This window comes from Cupressus sempervirens, chromosome 6 (genome assembly GCF_028749045.1).
Source record: "Cupressus sempervirens isolate cs-2001-9-10 chromosome 6, ASM2874904v1, whole genome shotgun sequence".
NCBI lineage: Eukaryota > Viridiplantae > Streptophyta > Pinopsida > Cupressales > Cupressaceae > Cupressus > Cupressus sempervirens.
Window position 1 is genome coordinate 159211380 of NC_143123.1, and position 14665 is coordinate 159226044.

General features: G+C 32.3%; 1 protein-coding gene across 2 annotated transcripts in view; it reads left to right on the forward strand.

The window, feature by feature from the left end:
- Positions 1 to 14665, forward strand: part of LOC149551738 (protein-L-isoaspartate O-methyltransferase 2-like) — a 105398-nt gene that overhangs the window by 38384 nt on the left and 52349 nt on the right. For both annotated transcript variants that reach the window (XM_089787245.1, XM_089787246.1), the window contains exon 3: positions 4221 to 4252. In XM_089787245.1, coding sequence (XP_089643371.1) covers positions 4221 to 4252 — 32 coding nt within the window. The remainder of the gene's footprint in view (positions 1 to 4220; positions 4253 to 14665) is intronic.

Sequence of the window (14665 nt, forward strand, 5' to 3'; positions counted from 1 at the left end):
TTGTTATTCATATTTGAACAATGAATTTTGAATCTTTCATCTTTGTCATTTGATAGTCAATGGTTGACTTACATGGTACACAGTACTATGTATGGTTTATATTTTTCATTTTTCATTATCATTATTATGTTTAAAAGTTTTAGTATTTATAATTTCACTAAGTTCAATGGTCATTGGTAATGGTTATGAAGTATCAAGTATGAACTTATGGTTTGTGAATCGTATTTCAATTTTCTATATTCAACTATATTTGGTATGTTATATTGAAGTATCATTTCATAATTAACATTTTCAGTTATATATGTCTACTATGCAACGAACCCTCCCCCCCCCCCCCCCTCCCTCTGCACCCCGCCATCCCAAAATTGAGGCCCTTTTTTCCCGCACCCGAAACTCGTCCCGACATTCCCCTGCACCGTTGCACCCCTGTGCCGGTGTAACACTGAACTAACATGAGTGTGTATATAATATGATTATTTACATATATAAGGGATATTCAAATTATTATGGGTAATCAAATGTGTATGCTAGTTATGTCATTCAAGATTATAGTACTCTACTAATTCCTTAATCACTCACTAATATGACTAAGTGGGTAGGAAGTTTGTCAAGGGGTGTTTAATCTGGTCACAGTAAGGAGAAGATTCCCAAATGGGCTTTGTTCATGAGGGAGCCTTATCACGAAGTAATTGGAAAATATTTGTTTGTTAGTAACAGTGATTAAGATATCAATTTATACAAGAGATTGAACGATGTTTCCTGAAACAAGTATAAAGAATAGAAACATTTTATTCTAGAAACAAAAAACTAAATATTAGAAACATTCTAATATTTGCAGAAGATTACAATAGATAACCATTAGATACTAAATAGAGATAATAGAAACTATCCATTACCGTAATACCCTCCCATAATGGTTAATCTATCTAGAGCACAAAGCTGTCAAAAAGCTTAACAGGTAGATTTTGTCTGCTCAAGGGGCTCCACACTATTCTCTATGCGTTGCGAACCAGACTGCTTAGATAGGGTAGCAAAGTGCTTCTGAAATTCAACCTTCATGTGACCAAACTTGTGGCAATAGTTGCATTGGATGTTTTTCTTTTGAGAGCCTTCTGAATTTGGAGCAGAGGATGTTTGCTAAGAAGACTGCTGATGGTACTTTGGATAACGCTCCAAAACTTTGTAGATGAGTATAATGCTCCAAAACAAATTGCAAAAAGCCATGATATTTAGGAGAAAATAAAAAAAACAGAACACGATTTTTAGGGTGAAAAATCAATCAAAACCCAATATGATTTTTGAGGTGAAAAAACAATCAAAACCTGACAATACAAAGCTTCATTTTTTTTAGGAAAATTGGTAAAAGTTAAAACCCAACAGATAATTTTCGAGGAAAAAATTACAAACCCAACAGAGGAATCCCACACAACTTTGCGAATTACAGAATCATAAATTTTTAAGGGAAAATTTATAGAAACCCATAAGAAAATAAATAAATGAGAAATCTTAAACATTTTAGGTCTTGATAAATACCAGAAAGAACGCTTTTATTTCCATAACAACATAGAGTGTTAGGATTATTAACAACAAACTCTACGACCAAGGAAGATAGATTAAATGACAAATTCCACAAATATTAATTTGGCAATAATCAATGATTGTAGTTGGAGAACATAGTTACACGAAAATTCTCTTGATTGGCAATTGTTAAGATACATTTCAGTATAAACAAACATACACCTTGAGCGTAGAATAAATATAGGCACAGAGATACCTAATATTTTGAAATAGAACTTCGAAGTTAGTAAGGATTCTATTGTGGGAGAACAATAATTCCCACGTCTTGTCTCAATAGTAAGAACGTAAGGGAATTGATTCCAATTGTTTAGGATCTAGGCAAAAACCTAAGGAACTCTAAAGGGCTTTGACAAAGACATTCTATAATAGTGTGTCCAAGATAGCAAGGTAGAGATTGAGCATCTCTTAAGGTTCATCATCAAGAAATCGTAAGGTACAATCAACATTAGATTAGATTCCTAGAGGACAACCATATATTTGGCTTTCCGCTTTGAGATACTCAAATACATTATTGCTTTTGATTATTATGAAGTTTGGACATCTCATTTACACTTCTAGAATTTATTTTGTCATTTTGATTTCATGCATGATGATGATGAATTGATACTTGGAGCCTTTGGGCATTCTCTCTCTCTCTCTCTCTCTCTATATATATATATATATATATATATATATATATCTATATCTATATATGTGATATTCAGATATTCATGTATCATATTGTCATTTGAATCTTGATAGTTTTAATTTCCATTTATTGATATTCTAAAATGTCTATGACTCTATGGTGAATGATTTATCAATGTTATTATATGCATATTTGAATTTCGTCTCTAATACATAGTATATGAAAAAATCCCCTATGTTTTTAATTGCTGTCCCTTGAGGTCTCGTACTCTAAATTTTGGCCTCAACCCATACTTGTACCGGAAACATGTGCCCGTCCCCGAAAACGTTACCATCCTAGAAACTCTGTGGAGCATAGCGTTGAAGTAGTCAATGTATGTGTTCTAAATTGCAGTTTTAATATTACCCGAGCTCGTTGCACACCTTTTCCTGTGGATCCTAATGAGATCAAATATATAATTTAATATTGTACACTATTTTAATTTTTTAAACTATTATACACTATTATAGATGTTCCTGTAATAGGGAAGCGGGAACCCCCATAGTTTATAACCAATATTATAAATTAGTTTCAAAAGTTAAATTATTGCTGATTGTTAATAGCATAGAAGTAGAAAATAGCAAGAATCCATGATTGTACGCAAATAATCAACAGTTGGAATGTTTGTCAATAATTCCCCAAAATATTAGGATTTTTTGGTTAACTTCAACACTTATTTTGTGATTTATCAACAAAAAGTGATGGTTAATTGGCAATAAAATTGCAAGAAATTAGCAAAAACCTTAAAAAGTGATGCTGACGGGGAAAATCCTCAAAAACCTAACATGATTTTCGACACGCGACACTGAAGACAAAGCTAGGAAAGTTGGGTTGAAAGCGTTGCAAAGTCCTGAAGTGTTTCAAAGATGGGAATAGCATGGGAGTAGGTGATTACAAACAAAATTTTCCTTTCTTTCTGCGTTTAATATATTGTATAGCTTGATTGATACTATTTCTTTTTTAACAATGATTTTGTTTGTATAAACTCCAAATATTTAAATTGATGCAATGTGAAACAAAAGAAGATGCAAGAAAACTGTCTTATTTATTTGTTGCGATATGATCTATAAGAGAGTAGGGTAACGAAGTTTTGTCTTATTTTATTTTGAGAAAAACAAAGAACCCTACAATAATCATTATAATTTTTTAGCCTTGTCAATTATGACATATACATTTTTAGATTAATCAAAAAGCTAGATATTTAAAACTCTACTAAAAAATAATGAAATAATTCATGCAATTCAGTCTATAAGCTCAACATATATAAAGTTGTTTTGATATGTATCACTTCACATATGTGTATATCATGTCAACTTTGTATATATTATATAACTATTTGTTGAGTATATATATAATAAAAGGAACTTGATAGAATTATAGAAAATGAAATCTACTTATGTGAATAAGAAGATTTTCTTTTATTGACAATATTTTGTGAAGGAAGCTGTATTTTTCTGATTTTGAAAAAATAAGGAAGCCCACATCATATAATGGTGCTACTTCAAATCATAGTTTAATTGAATTTTACACAAACAAAATCAATGTTAAAAATTTGAGTCCTCCAAGATATATCAGGAAGAGGTTGTGCAAGTGCATGAATCATTTATATAAGTCCTTCATCATCTATGCAATGGAAATGTCCTTAAATTAAAAAAATAGTGTTTATTGAGTGTTCTTCAAAAATTTCACATTTTAAAGACTTTTATTGTTGCTCCGAAGTTTATCAAAAGAATTTAAAAGCTGTGCTACCATTCAGGAAAACACTCTATTCCTCCTTTGGAGATAGATTTCCTTCAACAGTTTCCTGTTTTTTGTAGTAGCATAAGTTGCAGCAGTAAGATAAGGAGCTTGCAGGCTTCATTGATAGTGATTATTTTTTCAAATTTCTGAATGCTGAAAGGGAATCTTTTAGTGACAAATTCTATGTTTATTCTTTTTGGTATTCGTTCTTAAATTTATGTATTCTTCGTGGCAGGTTACCGTGCAACTATATCTGCTCCTCATATGGTGAGTTTTCTATGATTTTGATGTTCGTATTGTAATTCTTCTTGGCAATTCATTCATGTTTTTATTTGAGTTAACGTGAGTGTTTTCTTCTTCGGAATACCAATTGAGGCTTGGAATGCAATGTACTGATTTGGAAGACGGAATGCTCTGTTAAACAATTAATCAAATATTGATCTAGATTAGTGACTGCTAATTTGGAAGATGGGTTTCTGTATTAAACTAGTCATAGCATATTGATCTATCTGGGATTCTGATGTGATGAGTTCTATGAGCATTATCACTATTTCACAGTCAGGTGGAGGTTTTGTTATCTTATTATGTTTATTTTATCATACTTGAAAATATTTCTTCCACTTCTCCAACAAATATAGTCTTAAATAATGAACTGTGTTCTAGAATGTCTAGAAGCTGTTTTTTGTATCCTCACGTACTTCCATTCTGAAATTGTTTCTTTTCTTTTCCATTATGCTAAACATTCATTTGAAATCTATGTTCCTACACTCATTTCCAAATGTTTTTTACTTTTTTGGCCAGTATAAGCCTGGAAAGTTGAATGTGTTATAGAAGCTCAATTCCGAACAAACTCCCAAGTCTTTATTTTATCTACTATTGGGATAAACATTCTTTTTATCTTTTATCCAGGCCACTTTTGATCTTGGAGATGTCTTATTTTGACTAATTTTTTTAATCTGTAGAACTGCAAAGTTGCACAAGCATACAATCTGGGTTTGTGTTTCTTTCAAGGTTTTCTCTGCTGAAACTGTTTGTATAATTTTCCCGTGCATACAATCCAACTCTGAATAATACTTTAAGGCTAAGTTACTGAATTGGGTATTGGTATGTGTATGTGGATAAGACACAACGGTTTAGCAATTTATTTTTAGAGGGACCCTGGGTGAACCCTGTGAGGAACCCAAACCAACCCAGGGAAACCTAAGGGCTGTTCAAGGAATAAAAATACAGAAAAAAATAATTTTCATTAAAATATTTTAATAAATGCAAAAAATACATGCATACATAATTTTCCTATAAGTGATAAAATTGTGAAAATGATATGCATTCTGAAAGTTTGTGTCCTTTTAAAGGCCTTAAGTAACTTGATTACAATAAGGGGGTGGTGAGGAATTGAGATCTACTTCTTGAGTCTGTTCACCTACGTTATTGTTGCACAAGCTGCAAGGCACTATCTTCAGATGAAGCAGCTTGGCCTTGCACAATGGCTGGTGGAAGTGACATTGTAAATCATTGTGACTTTGATGCTTTTGATGAAGATTAATATGAACACTGAACAGTATTAAATACTGATTTAAATTTTATTGTGTATTGACATGTGACAAATCATTGAATTACGAATTTATGAGTATTTTCATTTTGCAAATCATAAGGAATTTAAATATTTTTCCACTGGCAATTATGAGTATCATTGTTTTATATTATATAATTTAAATGAATCTGTAGAGGGTTTTTAATAGAACTCTGGAATAGTTGGGATGCATCTTGGTTTGTACCCATTGGTGATATTTCTTTTCAAGAGTATCCATGGGTCTTTTTCAATTTTATATATTTTGATGTAATTAAACTCTTTTGCTAGGACCTTCTCTTCTTTATACCTTATGACATGACAATATGTTTAAGTGCTTTACCTCTTGAATTCCGAATATCGGAATAGCCTGCCATCAAGGATGATTTTTTTGCAGTAGTTAACTTGGAAGAAAATCAGATCGGTACTTCTGGAAAGCATTTAGTAATTTGAATGTTGATTCAACTATTTTTGAAATAAACAATCTGCCATTATCAGACTACAAGACAAAACTTTAAAAAATGGAATAATTATTTTAACAAAGCATACAAATAAATAGAGTTTGCAAACACTATAAAAAGTGTTAACTAAAAAGCAAAGTTGTCTAAATAAAGATGACATCTAAAAATAGAACAGATTGAGACAATTAAAACATAGAGCCTAAATGACCATTAAACTAAGATTCTAAATAATGAGCTAAAATAAGCAAGAATCTACGATACTAAAAATTGTCTAATATCCACCCTTGTTGGTCTTTTTATCAACTATCCCGAAGAAAACTGTACATGTCTTGTGGTCTTAAATTCTTTAGAACATTTTTCTATTGTTGAGACCCTCCTTGGATCTGCAGAATGTCAATGACTAAGAGTAGCCAAAATCCGTCTACAAAAGAACATAGAAAGGTGCTCCCTTCTTTAGAATGCTCTACAACAAGGAACAAGAGTCTGCTACTGACTCTGCTACTGAGATGAGTCTGTCACTAACCCTTCTTGAATCTGCCAAACGTTTGAGCATAAATCATCTCAAAAACGTCCAACTTGATGTGGGATGAACAATTTAGACAAAAACATACACTGAGAAGAATTTCCACGAGTTTGAGGAAATATTGGCAAGCCCTTCATTTGTTAGCAAATGAACAGAATGCCCCAAAGATATCATGATTTTGTGATCTCCCCTTCCTAAGAATAGGAATTAATAATAAGTAATAAAAAATAATAATTAAATATAAAATGTTATTAAATAAATAATGATTATAGGATTAAAATATTAAATGTTATGATTAATAACAATTATAAGATTAAATTATTAAATATTATAATATTAAAATAAACAAATGATAATGAATTAAAATATTAATAAACAAACTAATAATAGTGAGTCGATTACTATAATTGATATAATAGTACAATCATAATATAAGGATATATTACTATAATATAAGTAATCATATAGTCGTAATATAAGAAAATAATAATCTCATAATACAAATCTTAATATACAAATAATCTAATAAATAAACAATAAAAATTGTCGACGTAGCAATTGACCAAGACATAGACCCGAGTATAGAGGATGTCGTGGCTAAATGTAATCCAATGCAATAAATTTTTTAATGATTGAGAGTTATACATTGAAGACAAGACACAACAATCACCATACTTGACACCACAAAACGAGGAGGAATTTCTGGCCATACAGATAACAGGGAATGACATGTACAAACACAATATTGTTAGCAATACAAGGAAACATCAGCACTAAGGAATGGCGCAAGGCACAACATTGGTCAAGTAAGAAATCACATCAATGATAAAGAGCAGTAATGCAACATGAAAGTAGTAACAAAGTGATTTATTTAATGATGAATCTATTGGAGTGGCGACAAGCAACATTTTTACAGAGTAGTGGTTACATTAATATAACTATATCTCCATTAACTATGAAGAGGCATGATATACACGAGAGAGGCACTTGTCTCCCAAAACAACTGAGTGCAAATCTTCATTGACAATATAATTAATAAAAGCATCTTTTTTTTGGAAAAAATGATAAAAGCCCTACAGAAATCCCTAACAGAAAATCCCAGGCAAACCTTGCGAAAAACAGAACCACAAACGACTTTTGAGGATAAAATAAAAAAACCAAACAGGTAGCTAGCACAAAATCCAAGACATAAATGATCGTGTAAAACATCATTTTAAAGGGAAAAAAACAGTAAAACCTTTTAAGAAACTAGAGAGCCCTCCCAAATTGCGGAAACCTTGACCAAGACATATATGAGCAAACCCTTAATTCTTGAGGAATAAATTATAAACCCACCTAGGATTTTTTTTTTTTAAGAATGGTTTTTTAAAACCCACCAAGTAAATTTTTTAATCCACCAAGTAATCTTGGTTTTTGTTTTGAGGGAAAATCCAGTAAACAGTTCCCAGGTTTAAGGGTTTAAAAGCCCTATTTCCAAAAACATAGGAGACGCAAACTCTTGAAATCCAAATTCTTTGGATTATGGCTGCGAGTCCAAAAAATAGAAAAAATGCTTTTGCCCATGAAGTGCAGAAAACCTTTGTTGGGTTTGATTATTTGCAGAAAAACAGTTGCAAGTGTCTCAAATTGTGAAAATAAACTATGCAAAAATGATGGAAAAAAGGATGAAAAAACTGCAAAATTCTGCTGCTGGTTTTAAAACACAAAGAAAGTGTGTTTTGACTGAAAATAATCCATAGTAAAAAATCCTAGGCAGTGCAGGGCTGCGAAATTTGTGTCCAGAGAAAACACAAATGAAAAAAATTACAGGAATATAACATGCAACTTTCGGGTTTTTCTGTACATGCAGACAAAAAGGGCCTCAAAAATTGCGAGCAGAGAATGGAAACTATGAAAAAAATGCATTATAATGAATGGAAAAAAAGTGGGTCGAGTGCTGAAAAATTCCAAAGCCACCACACACATATTGGGGCACCTGAACAAAAAGAAAAGCTTCAATTTTTGTTAACTTCTGAAATAAAACCACAATTTGCTGATTAAGCATTGCAGAAAACTGACCCTCACTTTTGCAAACCCTAAACAGCTCCTCCAAAATCCTTTAATGATTTTTTCATATTCCTAGGCCCTCTTGTGAGGGAGTCATAGCATGACTAGCTCCCACTTTGATACCATGAAACTTTAAAAAATGGAATAAGTGTATTAACAAAATGAAAATACACAAATAAATAGAGTTTACAAATGCAATAAGACAATTAAAAAATAGAGCCTAAATGACCATTATACTAAGATTCTAAATAATGGGCTAAAAATAACAAGAATCTAAGGTACTAAAAATAGTCTAATACAGAAGACAATGCATCATCTCTTGAGTTATAAAAGTTATTGTGAAACCGCTTATTGCTTAAAACAAGGTCTTTGATACTATATTTATATTGAGAGTGTGGAAAGGCTCTTTGTGAGGGTGGTAGTGCCCAAGTTTTTGTCACTCTTTCTTGGGAAACAGTAGAGTGAACCAAAGAGACTCCACTGGAATTTCTTGTTTTTGAATACTGATTGTTCAAAGCCTTCATTGGTCATAATAGTCGCCAAGTAATTATATATTGGAATGGTTAGATTTTAACCTACAAGGAATGTGGTTTTCTTACATCATTCAGACCTTTGCCAATGTCCATGGGAATTTCTCCTCTTGCATTCAGATAGTTGATCAAGCAGGGCTGTGCCATAGTTTCATTTTTGTTAATGCACACAAAGGATATTAACTTCGCTACTACTTGGTAGAAATTGAATTAATTGATGGTCAAGTTATGGTCTCATGGATCATATGGATTGTCTTCTGCAAATGTAATTATACTGCCATTATATTGGTGTGTTCCAATTGCAAGTTTGAATGTTATATAAATTTGTAGAAGAGACATGTCTCTTTGATAATTTATAAATTAATCATTAATTAAACTATATATATATATATATATATATATATATATATATATATATATATATATAAGTAGGTACATATTAGTGCTTGTCTTATTTATGATTAACCAATGACCATAGAGGGATTATCGAGGTTAATTCAATCTGACAGAAGCTACAACGTTAACGCTTCCTCTTAGCTAGGGAAGATTGCTATAGAACACATTATGCTCTCAAGCATATAGAGATATCAACTCAATGTAATATCTTTGAATGACATATTTAAGGATATCAACAAATATTCATCAAAGTAGATGTTATCTTTCAATATCATATGAAGTATGATTCAACAAGGAATATCAACGATAAGATATTTATCAATCTCATATTCTTGTATGTGCACTAGCATCAAATCCATGATGCTTACCAAGAGAATATGTTATATCCTAGTAGGATATGAGTTATTTGATTTCCAGCACTTCGGGACAACAAGTTAATGTAGTCTATCAGATAATAAGTAATCAGGGTGTCATGATCACTATCATGACTTTCGACACAGTCCGGGTCAACAACTTAATGTAGTTTGTCACGATACATTTGTTATCGTGATATCCGACACTCCGGGACAACTTCTTAATGTAGTAAATCGTGATGACAGGTCAAGGCTATTGTTAAGTGTTAGAAAACATGGATCAGTTTCTACAAATGTCATCACATTGCCATGGTTATTGGCATGTTTCAAATGCAGATCCCAATCTCTTATAAATATTAGAGTAGGAGACATGTCTCTATATTTATCCATTATTATTTAACAATATAAATCACAATATAACATATGTATTATCTAATATATATAATATAATAATTATATTATTATATATATTATATCAACATTGTATCTTATGATTAAATCAATCCGACTGTAGCTATAATCTTAACACTCCCTGTTAGCTAGGGAGGATTTGCAATGTAATACATTATGCTCTCAAGTATATGCAGAGATATCATTTCAGTATGATATTCAATTCATTATAAGGCTAAATTTCTCAACGCTTCCTTTTTGGCAAAAAAGAATTGAAGCAATTATAAAACAAGATTTAAGCACCACTTTAAGTGTGGTCTATGATAGATTTAAGTTATGGTGTCCGACAAAATTTGGCCCGAAGAACTATAACAATTGATTTTCATTGTGTTCAATAAATTCCGGTCCGAAGAACCATGATGAGTTGATTATCAAGGTGTCCGACAAAATCCGGCGCAAAGAACCATGACAAGTCGGTTATCAAGGTGTCCGGCAAAATCCGGCCCGAAGAACCATGATAACACTTGCTCCAACTCATTTTGGTGTTAGGAGATAGATCAACTATTGATAAAGTCGTCACCTTACAATGGTGACCTCCCACATATGAAAGATCTTCACCTTTCATAACACAGAATTGCAAAAACTTATTCTTTCAATGACAACAACTTAATGAAGTCTATCATGATACATTCGTCATCATGACATTCAATATTTTGGGACAACAACTTAATGAAGTCTGTCATGATAACAAGTCTACCATTTATAAGATTGTCATCTTACAATGATTACCTTCTATTTATATATGTTAATGAAAAATTGTCACCTTCATTGCATATCATATGCGAAATAGTAACCACAATGAACCAAGTCAGAGGGTGGTACAAAGGCTTTCACCTCAATTCTCTCTCACAGAGAAGAATGCAATACAAGGAATTTCACTTAGAACTTCTCCTTGTAGAGAAGATATCATTTACAAAGGATTGCACTTCAAAATTCTCCCTCTGAACATCGATCTTGGGAAGTTAGGTCCTCTAGTTACTTCCTCAGAAGCTCTCTTCACCCAATGATGCTTGTCAAACTCACTCTAAATTTGATATCAATCTTTTGATTTTTTAGTGATAAGTCAATACTTCCTCATGATGCACTCAAGAGTAGGCCCATCAAAATCATGTAGTCATGCACATGTATTTCTAGACTCCCTTTAAGTATTAATCTTCTAAGCTCCTGCTTTGCCTTAGAAGAAGTGTCATACTCCCTCTTAATGTAGAAGAACCTCATAATCTCAATCATCAAAGGTGTTTGCTTCAAGAGCCTCACTTTATCCATTTTGATCATCAGGGTCTTTGGAACTAGTGTCATTAGATTGAGTCTGCATAGTATTTGGTAGCATATGTAAAGTACCAACCTTCTTTTCTTGTAAGAATATCCTCAAACATAAAGGAAAAGATCAAGGTAAATAACCCTTATAGTATGTATAGAATTACAAATAAGAGAGACTACAAAGAGTAGATAAATGTAAAAAATAAGAATACTTATCTGTACATGAAAATTCAGAAATTGTCTTCTTAGATTTCCCCTCTAAATTAAGTTCAAGTGAGAATGGAACATTGACTATTATTCCACCCATAATGTAAAATTTCCATTCATTCTTATATTGTTGAACAATTTTGTATCAAATATGACAACTCCTTTCTAAGTTCCAACTTGTTCTTTTCGTCTATTGAAGGTCCAAACTTCATTTAGCTTAATAGTAGAAGCAAACATGTCCTTCCATTTTCTCAAATTTGTTCGCAATATGCCAATATCTTGTTGAGTATGATTGTGCCACATGTATGAATCTACAAATCATACGTGGAGTTTCATTCATCAAAGAGAGACTCATAGATGGTTCAAATGAATTCTTAAACACTTCATTAACGTCTCACTATAACTCAAATTTCCTTTGTTCATGCAAAGGTATTTGTTTGATCTTTTGATTAAACCTATATTACGCACATCTTGAAACCTGTGTATTCCAAATTTATATCATTAGTGAATCTATTAAAACGTGGTTTACTACCTCTAATTAATATGATCAAGATCACCAAAAGTTAACCGAATCATATCCTCTAAATGCTCCCTCTCTTTTAAGGTTGCCTCAAATGTCAGTCTCCCTCTAATTTTCAATCTTTCTCTTCCTGTAATAACATTCTCAAAGAAAAGATCAAGGCACGTAGCTTTTATAGTATTGAATAGAAAGAAAATGAAAACCCTCTTCCCAACTCTAATTTTCAAAAGGAATGATCCAAATTGATTAAACACAAGAAAGCATTCTAGAAGTGGATCAAGTGATGAAAAATAGGGGGAAAGAGAAGGGTTATGTGTAAGCTTTCAATTTTGAGGGGAGTATGTGCCAAAAACCTGAAATAGATAAAAGACAAATACTCACCTTGAATCTGGAAAATGCTGATTTATGATGTGTGTATGTAGTTTCTAGAAAATTTGCAATTTGTTTTGGACTAGAAATGTTCAAATGGAGAAAACCTAAAAATCTTTTGTCTTTTTGAAGGGAGGTCAACCTTGTTCCTGTTGGCAGGGCACAATCTTACCCCAGGGCACAATTGTACCTCAAAAAGTTGACATTGACCTGCACTACTTTGACAAAATTTCTGTTCACGGATCTCACAAGTTCGACGAAAAGGGTATCCAAATTTTCTCTCCGATTCGTTGTTCCACACCTGTATCTGCAAGAAAAATAGTTTGTTTGTTTGGATGAGGGGTTTGCCTCAGTCAAACCCCAGTTTGGAATCAACCTTAATAATAGAATTGAAATAGAGAATGCTAGCAAGTAGCTAAAGTAAATCTAACAATGAAGCTGTGATACTCAATAGATATGCAATTGTATTTGAAATGTTAGCAAGTATATTGATATGAAAGCTTGAACATAACATTAACAAATGTAAATCAGAACCTCCATGATTGTATGCTTAGAATCCACCTTGAGAGAAGTATGAATAGATCTTGAAGATAAACAAAGGATCTTGAAGGAAGATGACACCACCATGATGGCTAGATCTAGGGTTTGAATGATGAATCTTAAATGCTTAAATCAAATCCCTTCAAAGGCTTGAATGCTTCAACCCTTGATCTTCAATGGAAAACTTGAATGCTTGATAGGATGTTTGATAATATCTCCTATGAATAGTAGGTAGTCTCTCATAGATTGTGGATGCACTTATGAAATATATGGATCGCTTGTAGATATGCGTGGTTAATAGAGAGATGTCAAAATGAGAGAAGAAGACTTCCTTATATAGAGATCCAGGGTACTAACTCTTAGAGAAGGCCGACATAGGAGCTTTAAATCTCATTTAACCTTAACCACTAGGAATAGACCTAGATTAAATCTAATTTAAGAGTACTACCATAAATAGGCTAGAAATAGAGAGAGAAGTAGAACAAGGGGAAAACTACTAGATCCATGCAAAGACTCATTCAAGGCGCTTGACATGACCCCAAACCACTTACTCGGAGGGCAAAACGGAATTGCTTCCATTTTAAGACGATAAAAATATGTATAAAAATACAAATGAGAGATTTACTATATAAGTAAAAGAAGGTAGTTCTCAAGATATAATAATCAAAAAATACATCTCTTGTAGTCAAAGGATAGTGCTCTCCACATGACTTCCTTATTCATTACTAACTTTATTTCTCATTTCATTTTATTCAATAACATATTATGTTAATTTATAATATCAATCATTTTTATAAATTTCATTCTTATTGAATTTTTGTAAATTCATATATAGTAATAATAACATTTAAATGAATAACAATTTGTATAAGTAAGAATGATATGATATACCTGCACACTTTACCATAATGAGGCCCATGTCTTGGTCAGTGCCTTTGACACCTTATAATCATCCACTTATTATATTAACCAATGTGCTATTCAATTATTTGAGTACTCATATGAACTACACACCATATACGAGATTCTATGCAGCGTTCTCTCCTATGACAAGATAGACAATAAGGAGCATCAGTCCCATAGTTTTCCAAACTCATTTGGTCTGAACATTAATCAAATATTGATCTATAGTTCCTCTCATGTTACAATCAACATGTTCCCATAGATTCATTTTCGTTCATGCCCATTGTTGTGCTATCTATGAAGATTATCCTCTCTTGCTGCAATTTGGCCTGACTCTATGCTTGCCTCCAATACATGTGACTTTGTAATAGAAACAAAGTAAAGACTGCAGCAATCTTTGTCAAACATCACAACAGTAGGTAGATAACCGCAATCGCCAAGAATGAGACATCCATTATTTCGTTTTGGTTCCCACAAGGTTAGCTATTGTTTGATACTATTTCATGCACTCACTGTCTGGATTACAGTATGACCCCAACCATTGCAGCCGACAAT